This window comes from Scophthalmus maximus, chromosome 3, assembly GCF_022379125.1.
Source record: "Scophthalmus maximus strain ysfricsl-2021 chromosome 3, ASM2237912v1, whole genome shotgun sequence".
Classification (NCBI taxonomy): Eukaryota; Metazoa; Chordata; class Actinopteri; order Pleuronectiformes; family Scophthalmidae; genus Scophthalmus; species Scophthalmus maximus.
The window spans coordinates 10,435,020-10,453,309 of NC_061517.1; the positions used below are offsets into that span (position 1 = coordinate 10,435,020).

Here is an 18,290-nt window from a genome sequence, read left to right on the forward strand (position 1 = left end):
TATAGCTATAGGATGCAAGCCAGCACAAGTGCCTCAATTTATCACTATGTGCTGCCAGCTGAGGGATCTGAACTGGCATATCCTCAAATGAAAAAAAAAAACAAAAAAAATATGAAACCCCCCCATGCTACATATCCACCTGGCTCCCGTGCCATAATTTACACAGGATTTCCAGGAAGTTTTGTAAGAAGTTCATTTTTAAGTAAAAGTTAAATGAATTCATAGCACCTTGTGAGTTACAGCTTTGCCAGACTGCCTGTATAGAATTTGGATGAGTGAAAAAGTGTAGCATTCCAAACTGTGAGAGCAAATTAGGTTCTACCTCAGGCCTGCCTTTGAACCATACGAGTGAAAGAGGAGAACATCTGATGAGAAAGCACCACACACGCAGGCACACACACACACACACACAAACACAGACACACACACACACACACACACACACACACACACACACACACACACACACACAAACACAGACACACACACACACACACACACACACACACACACACACACACACATCTGAAGAGTTGCTTTTATACATGCTGACATTTCTGCTGCGAGGAAATAAGTCAGTTACTTCCTCTGAGGTATGTTGCCTCATGATAACACACACAGACAAAGATAGAGGGTGAGGGTGAGAGAGAGAGAGAGAGAGAGAGAGAGAGAGAGAGAGAGAGAGAGAGAGGGACAGTGACACAAACAAGAGGAGAGCCTTAGAGAGTGAAGAGGAAAAAAGGAGGAGAGAACATTTTTGACTCTCTAAGAGAAACCCACATGGGCGTCTGTGAAGGCAGGAAACTCTGAACGAAAAAGGCAAAAATTGATTTGGAGAAAAATCAGGTCCTCTGACACCTCGGGCCCACAGATATCTGCCTCTGTAGCAAAGGCAGCTTAACCTCGGACTAACACCACTCAGATAAAATACCTTTGTTAAGCCTGGATTAGAGAGGAAGGTACAGATCTGCTCAGCAAGCTGCTGTGATGCCGGCATTTCGGATGTTTTCCTTTTCCCAAGAACAGCACAGCTCTTGAACCCCCCGCTGTGAAGTCTCCTGTCAACATTCCTCCGTCTCTCTGTCTGGTCTCTCTCTTTTTGCTACATGCGGGCGACTTTATTGATTGTCTAGACGGGGAAAACACTCTCAGCCAGCAGTCCTCCCCACCTTTTGCCCTCCACCTTCTCAGAGGAGGGCTAAAACAAATAGTGAGATGATTTAGAGCAAAGGGGGCAGCAGGGAGGATGGAAGAGAGCAAGGGGGACGTTTTCATTTTGTTTCTTCCATTTCAGCCGCGAGCCAGCGTGAATCATGAACCGCGACAGGCAGCAATTTTACTATTTGCTAAGTTTGAGGACAACAAGCGGTCCGACCAGAGCAAGATTTTCACGTCAAGGTGGGAAAAAAGACAAGGTAGTGATGTAGTATGGCGACTGAATCGAGGCAATAACAATAATGTGGAATAAACAATGAGAGCTATAGATTCTGCGGCTAGATTTATTATCTTCTGTTAATACGCACAAGTAAATCCACCCAGTACAGGTAACATCATTTATATTTTGCTGAATTATAGAAGACGCTTCTATCTGACGATGACAGTTTTAGCCTCTATGTGAGAACCAACAGGTTTGTGTAAATGGGAATGACACAGACGATGAATGATGTAGAGTTCCTGATCTGATGCCGCTGTTAGCGGGATGATGCCATTTTTCAAAACAAAAATCCCAATTGCAAAAGAATAAGTCTCTTTCATTATGTGACAACGCTACGATTTAGGTTTTGATAGGTCGTACCACACGCCTGGCGAAGCCATTTGCACCGCAAATCTCACTACTGTGCGACTGTGGCACAGGAGGGAGTGGGTTGTCCGGTAAGCGGAAGGTCGATTGTTCGTTCCTCTGCTCCTGCGGTCGGCGTGCCGGTGTCCTTGGGCAGGACACTGAACACTAAATAGCATCAATTATGTCTAATAGGAAAAAAGCACTGCTGTGTGAATGTGTGTGAATGTGTGAATGTGACTTGGAATATAACTGAAGTGTAATCCTAAATTACGAAATCAAATCTTCTCCGAGGGAATCAAAGTTAAAACCTTGCATCAAGCATAAATCTAGCTTTACAGACACTATAGGGAGGGAAAACAGGGAAACAGATCCAGCGGACCAACACTACAATGGGAAGTTCGGCTCATTTTAATCCCCCTCCCCTCTAATCCTTCACTATCAATTGCCCTTTGCGATACTCCATTTAAATCGTGCCCTCTTTGAGGCAAAATACTCTCATTAGACCTACACCTGAGGATATCATTGCCTTTAACCCAGTAAGCCCTGAGGAGCAACAAAAGAGTAAGCCCTGCAGACTGGACGCGTTGTGTCGGATCACCTCCTGAGATCATCACGTCCGGACTGTGTTCAATTCACTGGGAAACAAAAGTAGAGACATTAAAGGCTATAAAGAGGCAGATTAATCGGCGTTCATCATTGCCACACAGCAACTTGTGGCATCCTTGTGCGTGAGTCTTTGCCTTTGTGCAGTGAGCTTGATCAGGGGCCGTCTCTCTCCGGCACCAGCCAGATGGATGGCTAATTGTAATGGGAGCTCAGAACAGCAAACAATTAGACCTGAACGAAGATGGATGTGGATGGAGAGGGGGGGAAGAGACGACAGGAGGGAGTAATGCTATACACTTTCACTCCTTAATAATCCCCCCTCCCTTTCCTCCCGTCTGCTGTCCAGTCGTCGTTTAAGTACTGTGAAAGGCAATCTTGAATGGCTATCCGATTTTACTCTCAGTTAAACATAACCTTATTCCAAGAAATGGTTGGAAGAACAATGGATTTCCTGTGAAATATAACCACGGGCAGGTAATAAATGCTGAGCGCTTGATGTTTTGCCATGGTGGATGACTAGCGACACTTGCTAAATGGCCGGCTTAATGGCTGAGAAGGTCATGTTTCGTTCAGGTTATGGCGCATTAAAGAACAAAATATGTTATGTATAGGGTAGTAATGGGGAGCTGAAGACTGTGGCGGGCCTGAATAATGCTTGGGAGGGGCATTAAATAGTTGTCATTAGCAGATGAAGGGTGGGCCAAGCAACGGTAATGGCTCAATCATGCACCATCTGCACTGCGGTTACCATCTTTTATGGTGTGATGGACTGTTGTCTGCCAACCTGGAGTCAAAGAACAGTCCATTAATATGAGCCGAGTTGTTGATATGCTATTATTAGTTGCTGCAAATGTCAGTTAAATCTATTTGAGTTGTTACAAATTCCCACATTAAGCATGAAAAGAAACATGCATGCACCCAAAAGTTGGCAAAATATTTTCTGAACCAGAAATATCTGCCTCATAGTTGTGGAGAGGAAAAGCCAAAGTTCATGGCAATCATTTTTTTTTAATAGTTTTGGAGATATTTTATTCTGGACAAAAAACAATGGACTGACTTGACTGACTTAAGCCGCTTTCAGAGATGCACTGAGGTCCGGACATTTTCCTGAACTTTTCCGGAGGCGCTTGTATGTGAGAACCCAAATGTTCTCAGGAACTTTTTCCTGCCTGCCCCCGAGAAACATTTCTGGAAGACGTCAGGGTGAGCGCATGTCAGAAAACAGCGGGAGTGTATCGGCGTGTTCCGCCTGCTGCATGCTCCACCCAGACGCCACAAAGTGTTCTGCAAATGTTCCAACCGCTGCGTCTGACTCATTTGTGAATGGCAATCTCAAAGTTAAGGTCTGAAAACAGCTTGAGAGATGGAACCACATTGCCTTCTGTGGAATAAGGACGAGACGGAGAGGAAAGGCTGTTTTAGTTAACAGCCAGATGGGACGTGAAATCAAATATTTTCCACAGCATCTACCACTAGGGCCAGCACAATATGCAATTCAATACATACTAAGCACGCGAGCTTAAATGCTGAGCAACACCTAATCCTGTGGTCTAATTAAAAGACAACACAAAGATAGCATCTCCTAAATATCACATTTGCAAACCCACACTGTCGTCGTCATTATCCTCGCCACCCGGACCTTGATCCGCCCGTGGCTGTAACTCTCTCAAGGATCAAGGTATCCAGGTGGAATATTACTATAAAGGCAGCAATAAAGTGTTTGAGTCATGCTGTTATAAAACGGGAGAAAATCTATCCGCTGGATGTATGGGTGCCCGAGCAAATAGCTGACCTCACCGCAGGCGAACCCGGGGAGGCGTTCGGGGGCCTGAGGGAGTCATTTAGTGCCGGTTTAACGACGACGGCACTGCCATGCTACGCTGGCCAGCGAGCTGGTGCGTCTGGGGGTGTGCATGTCTGGTACCGAGCGGTGTGTGGGGGACGCTGCACCACGCAGCAATGTGGCACAGACTACGGTTCGGCCTAAGCTGACAGGAGGTGTGGTGGACGCACATATGCAGATTCAAGCACTCAAACAGATGCACATAAAAACACAAGCAGACGGACGGACAAACACCTTCCTTCCAGCTAGCACCTCATCTGGGTGATAGTTATTTTAGGAAAGAACACAGCATTAGGACACACATTGCCTCCAGCTGCCCCCCCCCCCCCCCTTTTTTTTTCTTCTACTCTCCCCTTGCCTCCTCTGTTCCCTCCCCCCTCCCGGTCTTCCTCGTCAACGCTCCCCTCCTCTCTCTTTTCTCTGTTCAAACCTGTTTTCAATATAGAGAATTTCCCCCAACTTTCCAGTGCTCTGTCTGGCCCCCAGCCCCAGCCCCCCCGCCTTGTGTCTCCTTCCCTCCCGACACACTTGGCTGTGTCACACCGGAGTCGTTTCTTGGCAGACAAGGTTACGGTTAGTTAAGACTGGGCGGCGGTCGGGCCACGGTCGAACTGTGGGGCTTTAAACAGATTTAAACTACAAACCGGAGAGCATGTGCAAAGATGGATGGCAGTAATCACAGAGAGGGGGAAGACGGGGAGGGGGAGAGGGACGTGGTTGGGAAAGGGCGGATGGAGACAGAGCAGTGGAGCTGAGGGGAGAGAAGAAGAAATAAGCAAGGCGAGCGAGGAAAAAGCCTCGCAGGGAGAGGTGTGAGCGAGAGAGAGAGAGAGCGAGCAACGGACGCCAAACAAAATACGTGCCAGTGTGTTCATGTCTGCCGTATCCGAACACTACGATCCATCTCAGGAGAGCAGAGACTGGCTCGCCCTCAAACTACGATTGCCACACCACAACACGAGTCTTCGGACGGTCGGATGCAGGGTTCGACAGTGCAAACATTCCAACAAACTTATCAAAAGTTCTGTTTCCATTCTTTTTTTCAACAAATAAAAAATTTGACAACAACATTAAAAACGATGGGGTCATTGCGCTGAATCAGTGTTGCTTGTAAAATGATGCCACTTGTCCATTTGTTCCAGTCCAGCAGTGGACAGCCGCCTGAGCTCAAAGCCAGCCACGCGACCTTGTGACATCTCTTGTGTCTAACCACCATGGTAGAAATGGACTGAGGAGATTGTTTGGGCAATAAAAACAGAGAGCTACTTTTTATAGAGGTGAACATTTCCCATACACAGGCTCGCATTGGGTGGCCTGGCCAGGTAGGTGAACTCACTCCTTTTCTACTAATACAATGTTTGACAAACCGGTCTGAGTTGCCGACCAGGCCGCCTAGCATCTACCGATAGCCTGCATGGGAGCGGTTTAGTGGAACATTGGTAAATTGTACCGACAAACCTGCTTGCGAGACGTTAGTGGACGTGTGAATTGTAGCTGCAGAAAACAACCTGGGTTTCGCTCTCCCCCTCTTAACGGCACGAATACTTTAATGCAAATCGGCCGCACGCCAGAACAACCACCACCCACGTGTAAACTCTCAAACTGTGGGAAATTGCAGAGGTGTTCATATTGTTTATACAGCAGTTTGAAGTATAAACACTTTGAACCAGTAATACTTGAAAAACTAGTGTACTTTTTGTATTCAGATAGATTAAACAATTTTGTTTGTAAATGACTCTCTGTATCCCTTTATTAAGGAGAACATTATTATTGATACATTTTCAATGTAAGTCCTTTATGCGCTCCTTGGGAAAAAAAGAAAGTGTTAAGCCCCGTAAAGGCTGAGCTATTTACCTGACGGAAGATTGGATTTTCATACCTTCCACAGATAAAACACAACTTTAGATAATCCATTTGTGCCTGTGTGTTTTTATTCTTACAAAAAAAAAATCTCCTTTCAAGACCAACAAAGAATCTTGACTGGAGTAAAGATAACAGTGAGGGTTCTGCAGTTAAAGAGATACTTTGGTTTGGAGGAATTTCAGATTTAACATGAATCAGAACGGTACGCTTGATGATCCAATTTGAAATTTGTGACTTGAACATTTAAAAAAAACAACAACTCCTTATCTGTTTCTTGAAGACTGTTTGGGTGTCGTCTGATCAGAATTGTTGCTAAATCCCGACTCACTCTAAATTGGTGAGAAAAGCATCTTCAACATTAGAAATCGCTCGAGAAATAAACAAAACTACTTTGCCTCTAGCAGAAAATTAATGTTCACGTTAAACCTCATTACACAAAGTGAGAAACTGAATGAGACAAATTATGCATAATTAACAAATTAATTCCTGAGTTATGGTTATGTTTTCTGAGGTCACAGTGACCGTGACCATTTGCACTGACATTTTTTTCAAGGCATCCCCGATATAGCGCCGGCGGTCCTGAGATATCATGTTCATGTGAATTGGGCGGACAGATGGACGGACGAACGTAGGTATATCCCTACGCACAACCTGAGAACATAATGCCCCCAGCCATGGCTGTCGCTGGTGCAGAGGCATAAATATCCAGTACCACTTTCTAATAATTTATTTCTGATTAATAACTCAATTGTAGATCAGTATGTTACACGTTATTACTACGAATGATTTTTGGGAAGCCAGATTTCTAAAAATCCCTTAGGCCTGGTGCTCTTCCTTTCCATTTGTTATGAAATGTTTGTGGGGTTAAACTTTCTAATGAACCTATAATCCTGCATATGGAACATTTTGCAGATTCTCCATAGGATTTTCTATAAGCAGTCCATTACTGCTTGAAGCTGATCTGTAAAGCTTTAGTTTGTGATTGACTGACAATTAAAAAAAGCACAAAACCCTTTCTACAGGATAATATCTTTTCCAAAAACCTTAACAGAATCTTGAACCTGTAAATGGGAAAGTGAGCTTGAATTTTACACAATGTCATAGTACAAATTGAATTAGTTCGGCCATCAATATCTAGAGCAGTTTAATGGGGAATTTTCTTACGTTCTGCCTCGTGATCCTATTTAAAATCGTGCATACAGCTACACTAGGCTATGATAGAAAATTGTACTTCAGGCTGCACACAGACGCAAATTTAAGCAAGGCATCATTTTTCTCTAACACTCAATGACTTATACAGTGCAAAGGGCAAATAGGAAGGTCAAGGATTGGGTATGCATGTCAAGAAACAAGGGCCATTAAAAGGTGATGGTACATATTGAATATGTATCAACCACCTCCTGTTAATGTGAATAATGTTAATGTGAATATGCATTATACACACATCTTAAGGAAGCTGTAAAGCCCTTGGAGTCAGAGCTCCCCTCTGGGCTGGAGGCCTGGAGGTCCGACCCTCGGGGGGCCCAGTTCAAGGTAAATAAAACTCTGTTCACCTGTACTTTCTGCGCCCGCCGCTTGTCTGCTCTCTGGTTCTGGTGATAGATGCGGCTAAAGTTGGACACGATGACGGGGACAGGCAGGGCGATAACCAGCACCCCACTCAGAGAGCAGATGGAACCAAAGATCTTCCCTGCAATCGTCTTAGGAACCATGTCTCCATACCTGCAAGAGGTGACACGAAGAAAGACGAGAATGAATTTAGCGAAACTGCTTCTGTAGCCACACACTGGAGAATCATCATGTCACACAGACATGAAGACACACACACACACACGTCCCCAAAACAACTTCCTGCCCATTCATTCTTCATGTAGCAGGCTTTCATCTTCCATCCACACCAGAGTAAAAGCTTGACCTGCGACATCTTTCCCGGCCCGAGAGCGCAAGACAGAGGCTAATACCAAAACCCGCTCTCGCCCTGAATGGAACAGTAAAGCCTCATTCGCTGAGAGTAGATGCTATTAACCTTTAGAAAGGAGAAAGAGGTGGATACGGCGAATGCCAGGCATATTTCCCAAAAGTCATTTAGCCCAATTCAATCTGAAATATTTGCAAGTCAAAAGCAATCCCATCTCGAGTTCAAAGACAGACAACGCAATTACAATAACAATATTACAAATCCTTTTTTCTTTTTTCCCCTTCAGGGATGAAGTCACACCGCAGGAATCAACGGTGGAAGAAAAAGACAAAAGACAGAGGAGAGGCAAGAAAAAATCAAAAGCTAAAAGAGCATGAATTAAGTTGGAAAAGCAACCTTTACTTCTAATGGTGTTCATTTCTTATTCATGAGTCAAAAGGAGCGGGCAATTTGTCCTGGTTGTCCAGCTAAACAAGAAGTTCTGCTGAATGTATTAGAACTGAATCAAAGTCTGACTGCAAATAAACCTGAAACAATAGCATTTAAGCTAACCGGCATTATACATCCCACTATTAAATCCAGAAATCTCAGTCTTTCTGCCCATGGATTTTCATCAACAACCGCCGACCGATCAACTTCAAACGTGTATGTCTGAGGATTTGGGAAGTGCAAAGAGAGAGAACGACAGATTTCTGGATTTGTTGGCAGGATTCTGCTGACAAAAATGACTTTAAGCAAATCAAATTTTGGATGTCAATGGAATGGTGCTATTTTTTTACTGAAATAACATATCAGATAAAATATTTCTTCCACAACAGACATACTGTGTATACACACAAAAAGGTACAACCATGCTCAGTCTTATCTCTGCGGGATTTGGTGCATTTTTTCACACTTTTCCATCGTTCATCATAAACATTGCAAGCCACTGTGTGTGACAGATGGAAGAGCAAATTGTCACGTGGATACTAACAAGACGAGGACAGAGCAGCATTTGGCATTGGCCCCTTGATGCATCCTGTAATGTATATCATAGGCCCCTATGGACTTGGCAGAGAGATCGAGTCAATCAACCTGTTACTGCTGCGAGGCACGCCGCACGCATATGCTCTCATACACATGCAGGCATGCACAGCAGTCGGCACACGTTGAGTTGCAAACGTACATCAGACATACCTAAATTCTTGCAAACAAAATTATTTATTTACTAAAATCTTCATAAATGTCAGTACTGCCGTATTAGTTCGGGTCCTGCATAAGCAGCATATTCCACAACGATGAAATGAGAATAAGGCTGTTTGTGTAGTGTTGAAATTAAACAACCAGAGGAGACCCTATCAATGCTTGAAATGTATTTCAAGCATAGGATCGTAGATATCCAGTAACATGTTGCTCGTCAAAGTCATTCAGTTTGACAGAGAGTAGCACTGATTGTTATTCAAGGACTTGGCACACGGCGCCCCAGAGGCTCCCCATAAAACGAGAAAATAATCTGCTTGAGAAGTTGACATGATAGTAGTTTCATAATCACATTAAACAGTTCTGTCACAGTCCGTTGGAAATGGTTAAAGCGCACAATTATAACGCCTTTACACACGCACACACACAAAAAAATCAATTCAGTTAATTTTGGAAAAGGGGGTTGAAACAAGAGTCATTAGTCATTAGTCACACATTTCGGCAAATACGATCCCAAAATGAGGCCATTTAACCGAAAGCCTCGATGAAAACAAAGGCACTGCCCACACACAGTGAGCCGCTGGTCCATGGCCATAACTGAGAGTATACTCACAGAGAACATTCATCGTCTCCTCCGAGAACTTTAATGGCCTTTCTACCCAAATTAGGACATAACAATTCTATCAGTGGCACAAAGGCCCTATCACTACAATACATTTCATCTCCTCCCCTCTTCAGAAAGATGTTTCCATTAGGAGGAACGAAAAAGCTATAATCATATTCATCCGCGAGCCTTCTTTAATGGGATCCTATCAGATTGCCAGATAGAGGCCCTTCTCTACTAATACTACAGTCAATTTGCCGCTCCCATTTAGTCAAGCTGGTCCGTCTCCGATGATACCATCTCTGAGCCATTATACATGGCACAGAGATAAAGCCGGGCTTGCACACATTAAAGAAAGAGAACGCTCCAATAAGTGGCGTACAGTTGTGCATGTGTGTGTGTGTGTGTGTGTGTGTGTGTGTGTGTGTGTGTGTGTGAGTGTGTGTGCGTGTGATAAGCGATGTTAGATGTAATTTCGCTCCCTCCTGCCTGGATTAATGCAGGAGCTGTATCTTGACTTTGCAAGACGACAGTGAAGGTGGCGAATGAGACGGAGGTAAATGTCTCAGAAAAGGAAGAAGATGGATAAGCAGAGACAGGAAGTGTACTGAAGGATGATCGGAGATATTTTCTCAGCAGATGCGGTGTATTTATGTTTTTTCCCCCCCGTCCATCAGTCCCCTGCCCTCCCCACTTGCTTCCACACTCAGAGACAACTATGAGATTGCAGTGTGTCCTTAAATATGAACAAATACAGGGCCCACGCGCAGAAACTACTGTATACACACACACACATGCACGCGCACACACACACACGCGCACACACACACAAACAGGTCATGTGGGCAGGTCAGTCCTCGGTCAGGGTTGTCACATCCCATCACGACAGGGCTGGGTCTCTGTGGGTTATATTAATAAAGTCCAGGAAATATAGATGGGAGGTTATTGAGTAGAACTGAGGACCCAGTGCTCTTGTGAGGGTATGTGATGGACGGGCTTATCAGAGATGGTGCGAAGGCTGACAGACACACATATTGGTGATGATACCAGCCAGGTCATGTCACGTCATGTCACGTCAGGAGAGCACAGCTCATCACCTTCAATCTCCTCTGATTAACCCAACCAGCATGCGGGTGAAATACGAGACAACAAGGATGGAAGTGGCCGTTGTCAAAGGGCAAGTGTGCACAAACACTGTTTATACAAGTGATACAAATATATGTTTTGGAAAAAAAATTGAAGGCATATCACCCTTTTTTCTAGTGGTGCATCCCTGAATGTTCTTGCTTGAGTGAGTACATGGTAGATGTGATTCTTACGCCGTTGATCGGCAGGACAGATTTTGTCAGTTTCCCCACTGGCCATTCATGTATCAAAATGTATTTATTAAAAACATTTTAATTACATCCAAGTCCCTTCAATGTCTGATTCCGCCGATGTGCAATCAGATAAATGTCTGGAGCTACCACTACACCCTCAACTTCTACGACGAGCTTGAGATAAACTGCTCTGAGCTGAAAAAATATTGATAGCTGCGATTTTATTTTCACTTTGTGGATCATAAACTGCCTTTATAAACTGCTTTTGTACAGCAAAATTGTAATGCCATATTCATTAATAGCCCATGTTCAGGAGAGGAAACTTCTATTAAAAAAGGGAAGGAGGGAGGGAGAGAGAGGCAGGACGGAGACATATGAAGAATTGAAGGTTGGGTCTCCATTTACAGACCGATCCCCACGGGATATCTCTGCAATTTTCCTCTGTTCCCTTACAATTCAGCTTAAGTGATTCCATTTGGACCACTTGCCAGCTGGCAGTGCACTGACCCACCAGAGGACCTAAATCACCTACCGGAGGCGGGTGTAAATTCAGTGTTCGTGAGTGGGTTTTTGTATCTACTGTATATGTGACATGCATGTGTAGTTTTCATGTGTGTCTACATCTATTTACGGCAAGAAATGAGAGAGAATTTATTTTCGGTCTATTTATACGTTGAATAAAGAAGCTCAAAGTGCTCACTGCATGGTACTCCTGAAGAAAATTAAGACAAACATGTAACAAATACAAAATATATGTTAAGAACCACCAGTAATTATTAAAGAGTAATGGAAATCATGAGAAATGATCATAACAATATTACAATCAGGCAAAGCAAAAGTAAACAGTAGAGACTTAATCACTGTACTTAAACAAAATCCAAAATGATGAGGAAGATTGAACTAATAATAACATAGCATATCTTAAAAACATTTTAAACCCAAATGACTGGTTGCTTAATCGATTAGATGATAAATATTATACTGTATCAAGAAAAAAGGCAGAGCATTCTCTGGATAAGGCTTCTCCAATGTGAGGCGTCTGCTTTTCTTTGCCATATATGTCTGAACACTGTCTAACTCTGGGTTTTGGTCTATTGGTCTGATAAAATAAGACAACGTTGAATCTTGGGCTCTGGAGAAAAAGCAAAACAAAACAGGATATGCACTTTTCAGACAAAATGTTAATTCCAAAAATAAGCATCTGATTTACTGATGATGAAAATTGTTATTTACTGTATTTGCAGTCATCATCAATGCCTAATATCGAGAGAACATGAGGTCTATGCAACAGTGCGAACAACTGTGTTTGAATAAGTTGTCACACTAGCACGAATAAGAATAAATATTAAGGGCGACGCAGACTGGTGGCCATATTACACACGTCAAAACACTCGCAGATACTGTTTTTCTGAGCAAACCGACACACACAGACGAGATCTTGATGTGTGTCAGTGAAGGTCAGTCGTCAGTCGAGATTTGGGCTCTGGCTATTTAACGAGTAATTTAACGATTAGCGAGCGACTGTCACAGCCGCAGCTGCCCTGTTGTCCAGTGCTAATGCACCTCAGTCCTCCAGGGGCTCATTTGTTAATTTTGAGCCATTCTGACTGGGAAGTATTTTTGGAGGTTTAATGAGAAAGCTTTCAGCACCATGGAGAGCTACTATAGCATCTATCAATTGCAAACGCGCACACACACACACACACACACACACACACACACACACACACACACACACACACACACACACACACACACACACACATACACACACACACACACAAACTCAGTAGTGTCTAGGGCTTGGTGATTAAATTAAACGCCAACATGTTTACTACATGTTATTATTTTATTATTTTTCATTCTGCAGATATAGCTGAACATGTAGCGGTTATTGCTACATGTTAAAAATTAATGGCTTTTAATACACAGCATTCAATGTTTAATGATGACCTGTTCATCCACGTTGTTTCAGTAACAAGTGGAAAAACAGAGGTGTGACTGATCGCGTGTGGAAATGTTTAATTATTTTTTAATTAAATTTGCTTGATATCATTAATTTGGAATGCTAACATGAAAAAATGCTACCACCAAAAAACAAAGAAAAAAATATTACATTGCTGCTCCAGACTCATCATGAAAAATTCAGTGTCAATGTATTGATTACGAATATAGAAAGTACTGCATGTTTAAAAATTCATATCCACAGCTGAGGTCAACGTTGAAAAAAGAATGAATAAATAAATAAACGTGTTACAACAGTGGCCATAAAAGAGTATGTCTCGTAAAAATATCCCTAAGTTGCAGCCGAGTTCCATTTTTTATTGGGAACCTGTCACAGGCCAATGAAGTTTAGCTCTTTTGGATTTAGCAGAGTGAAAGATTGTCTCTCCAGGCTTCCCACCCTTGAAGCATTCATCCATCTGTACTCTCATCTGACATTTCATGGCCACTCACTCAGATGGAAGAACCTCCGATGACACATTGCTCTTCAGGGATGGGACAACCATCTAAAATCGCCAGCACAAATGTCACCGCAGGAAAGCAGTAAGTAAGGAGGGGGAGGGACAACAGGTAGGCAGACGGATAGAGCAGAACAGGGAGAAGCAGGGCAAGGAAAACATAACACAAAGGGAACAGCGGAGAAGATATTCTGATAGTGTCAGTGCTGATGTGCAGACGGTTGGATATGTCTGGCTAAATATGCCTGAAATAAAAAGTCTTAATATGGATGAAATCAGATGCACTGGCGCTACAATAATCTCAGCTCTCCTGCAAGACTGCTTAACACAGACATGAACCCTGATTGTAATCTTCATTTGTGGAGCACAATTAAGACAACTTAACAAACTGCTTAACCAAGGAGGAGGTTGAGAAAGAAAGGAAGGTTCAATTGTAGTTATTCTGTCTGCGATAAGATCCAAACTTTGTGGTTGTTATGAAATGCCACATCACAGGAGGATTACGGATCCTGAGAGGAGTTATACTGAGTTCCTGCTGTTACCTTACCTGTTTACAATAAGAGTGTGTGCACCTGGACAAAGCGCAACATCACTAATAATTATTACAACGGATCTTACAACTTTACACATCTCGTGTAGGCGATAAGTGTTCGCTGCAGCCTTGTGATTCCTCTTGTGGAGAACACACCAAATAACCATCTGATCTGGATGGTAATGGAATTATTTGCATAAAAAACTCACCAGGTGACCGGTTCAATTCTATCCGAATAATTTGACAGAAATCCCATGTAATCGTCAGTGTTTTCTTTTCCTCATCCACACTCAAACAATATCCCAACTGGCAAAATGCAATTCCTGAGGCTAGATTCCTTTAAGACGGTATCCTATGTGGCCGGCATACAGGGCCATTTCCTGATTTACATTCATCAAAGGATGAAAAGGGGAAGGGAGAAAGAAAAACACACAGATAAGTTGATGAAATGAAGGTCATTACTCTCACACTGCACTGCACACAGAGGAAAAGGTCATTATCATCACTCACTTCCCGACCAATCGCACGGTGAATCACACTGAGGAATTGCCACCACTTCTCCATAACACACACACATTCAGGTTGCTACATTATGACTCGGACCAGGGACGCGCCGATCTGACTTTGTAGTCCTCGTGCGGCTACTGATACCCGGGGCTTAGGGGTTTTCAGCCGATACAGAGCACCAATCCAAAAGCAGTGTTTATCTAATAAGCTGAACGCCTCATTGCGTGGAAGAGACTGAGATGTTGAGCTAGCAAGCCTGAAATCTACTCCATGCTCCAAAAATGTAAAACTCTACTTAATAAATGGGCACTGTCGTCCCAATACGCGGCCCAGCAGTCCGAATCTGCATCGTACCAATATCGCAATAATCAAGTATCTGATCAGTGCATCCCTAGAATGGACTAGCTTTTACACTCTGCAGGTTGTAACATGCCAGACAGGGGCAATGCTCGTTCGTTTTCTTTCCCGTTCTGTTTGTTTTTTTATTCTCACGGTATTTTCTCTCCAGGTATTAAGCTGTTTCCAGCTGAGAAGCTCAGTCATGGCTGGTTACTGGTTCCTCCCCCTGACTGAGCTGGCCTATCATCATCCACCATCCAGTATAAAAGAGGCACACAAAAGGTGTGAGCTTTTAAATAACAGAAATTGTAGCGCCTAAAGGTTTGTGGTGGGAGGTTAGGATTCTAGGTAAATATGGGGTACCCTATACAAGACCACAGACAGATAACTTGATTTTGTTTGGCCAAATGGTTTGGTATTTAGTATTTAGCAGCTAAAGAGTCAGACAATTTCTTAAGTAGTTGGTAGAGACCAAAACAACCAGTGAATATTAGACTTTGTATCTGCTGGAACAAGTTTGCCATTGTTGTTTTTACAGCTTGTTTCTGATGCAGGGTTAGTTTTAAAATATAATTTTTGTTTAGACCTACCAACAGTTGGTAAAGTACTTGCTCGCCCAAAAGGAGCTCCATCCATTCATCACCCTATTGCTCAAATTTAACTTCTCATGTTCCATGAACTAACAGCAATGCACGGCAAACACAAGTTTGAGTATCTAAACATCTCCTGAGAAGCCTACATGTGGTCGCAGGGATGTTGTTTTCCAGAGGAGTCCCATCAAGCAGCGCGAGAACACTTATTTGCCAGGATGTCAGTGATTAATAGTCAGGGAAACTGTTAGAAGCTTTGCTCATTTGTGTGTGAGCACGTATGTGTGAAGTGAGAGTGTGTGCCTGTGTATGCATGTGCCCGTCTTTGTAATTAGCGATTACCAGACTGCTATCAACAGAACGCCTCAGTGAGTCCACTTCCAAGAGTAACCAGGAAGTGCAAACACAATTACCAGACGAGAAGGAGCATAAAAAACATTTAAATATGAATTACATATGAGATAGAAAAGTCGCAGAGGCTTGCACTTCTGACTGCCGGCATACTGCCTACTTCCCACAAAAAAATGCAGTACCATTCGGACATTTGTGCATTTCTCAATTCCCACTATTCATTTTTAATGTGCGAGAGGGTGGTTATGTACACACTCCTGTTAATAGGCATCTCTATACAAGAGCCGACATACTTTCGAGCCCTCGAGGGCTGATGTATGGATAAAGCCAGTAATGGCTGTTGGTAATTGAAATAGGAACCCATCTATCTCTGTTCGCTTGGGCACATAGAACAGTGTGTCAGTGAGGATGGAGGTTGGGGAGCTCGGGCACAGATACCTTCACATGTGGCTCAAGAACGACCAGCGTTTGGTTGAAACAGGAGTCTCTGGAGAAGTGACTGAATTCCGGGGATTGGTTTCTTTTTCTCGGACGCAGGACAACAACAAAATACAAAGTCAGGCACAAACAAGACACGAATTTCTCCTGGGAATTAAAGCTACAGGGCGGGTGAAGCAGCTACAACCTGCACAACTCCAGTGTTACATGTGTCCAATAGTGTGTGACATTGCAGTTTGAGGAGAGGGACGAGGAGAGAGCAAAAAGGAAGGTGACAGCAATTACAAAGTCTGGCACACGGTTGGAGCCCACATTTTTCATGTCAGAGAAGGAAAACTACTTTTTTCTAGTAACTGCTGAACTGTTTGACTAAAATTTGAATCCGTTCAATACGCTATTTATTACCAATTACCTACTTGCCCTACAATCCCATCACACTTGGATGTACTTCATATTAAATACTTAAATAGTAAAGGTCAACAGATGGTAACATGCCATAGTAAGTGAGAAAACAGTGTAAATTACTAACACGTCTGTTTGTTTTTTTCTCCTTACAGCTTCTACCTGACCCACGAGGCATGTAAACCATTTTTCAAAAATAAAATCTTTTTTTTATCAGCTCATTAACTTTTTCAATTCAACACATAATCAATTAGCCGCTATCAGTGGTGGAATATTAACAAACAAACAAAGTCCCTTTTTTTTTTTAACGCAGAACACACGGACAACAGAAAAGAAAAGAAAAGAAAGAAGAAGAAAAAAAAATCACCATGCAGCATCCAGGTCGAACCCGGATGGACTGGTTGAAATTCTGTAATCTAATCTATGTCTTTTACATGTGTTTGTTTAGCACACGGTCCCAGTTCACTCCAGCCCATCCGTGTCCTCCCTGTGCTTGACCCCTGCTGGAACTAATGTTCAAGGATGAAAAGAAGAGAGGCTGTGCGGAGAGATAAGGCTGGATCTGAGAGGAGTGAGAATGAGAAAGGTCAGAGCCCAGGAGTCCGGGGGTCATCTACTCTCTGCAGTGAGCTCACAGCCACAGCGGCGAAGTACCGACCGGGCTGGTCCCTGTGCAGATTTCACACAGGGATCCAAGTGAAGCAGAAAACGGAAAAGAAAAAGAAAAAAGAGACACATTAAAGGAAGGGAAAGGATGTGGAAAAGGAGGCTGTATAGCGAGGAGGAAAGCTGCTGTGGGTGTCCATGGTGACCCCAGCAGAGACAAACGCCGAATGAGACACGGGGGAGGAATAAATTGATAGGAAAAGGGGGAGAAAGAATAGTAAAGCACATCTCAGGACTCTGCCTCACATCCAGGTCAGAGTGATTGTATTTGTCTGACTTTGCCGGAGCAATTTCCTCCTGTCGTAGACTTGAGACCTGTGTGTGTGTTTGTTTTGTCTATGTTTGTGTTTCGGGGATGTCTTTCCTAGGCTACATCCATACGATGACATTTTCGGTTTTAAAATGGCGTTTTTTTTAAAAAACTGAAACGCTCTCCGTCCACACAAGCCTCTTAGCTCCGTATCAGTGGTAACCCCCGTCCATATGAACACGCTTGAAAACTCTGAAACTCTGGAGTTTGTAAAAAACCCACATGTATGTGTTTGTGAACATGCAGTACCATACCAGTACATAAACAGTAGTTTCTTTTCCCGTGTATTTGTGTTTTTTTTATTTCTTCTCCTGCATATAACTGTATAAAAAACCATTACACTCAGAGATGACACATTCACTCCTTCCTTCATTCCCTGGTTCAGCTCTCTGCCGGCAAGCGGCTGCCAGATTTTCACAGCCCAATCCGATGTCAGGGTGTCAATAAGTAGCCGAATGTGCCAACAAACTCAATATAAAAAAAAACATTCTCGGAGGCCCCTAATGGTGCAGCGTGTCTAGAATGATTGCCTTGACTAAAGTATTGAACTATTGAACTTTTCCCCCCAAAAGGAAATG

At 43.2% G+C, this 18,290-nt stretch overlaps 1 protein-coding gene across 10 annotated transcripts in view; it reads right to left on the reverse strand.

The window, feature by feature from the left end:
* kcnd3 (potassium voltage-gated channel, Shal-related subfamily, member 3) overlaps positions 1-18,290 on the reverse strand; it is a 162,565-nt gene that overhangs the window by 9,536 nt on the left and 134,739 nt on the right. For all 10 annotated transcript variants that reach the window (XM_047331214.1, XM_047331219.1, XM_047331211.1 and 7 more), the window contains one exon: positions 7,649-7,817. In XM_047331214.1, the coding sequence (XP_047187170.1) occupies positions 7,649-7,817 (169 nt within the window). The remainder of the gene's footprint in view (positions 1-7,648; positions 7,818-18,290) is intronic.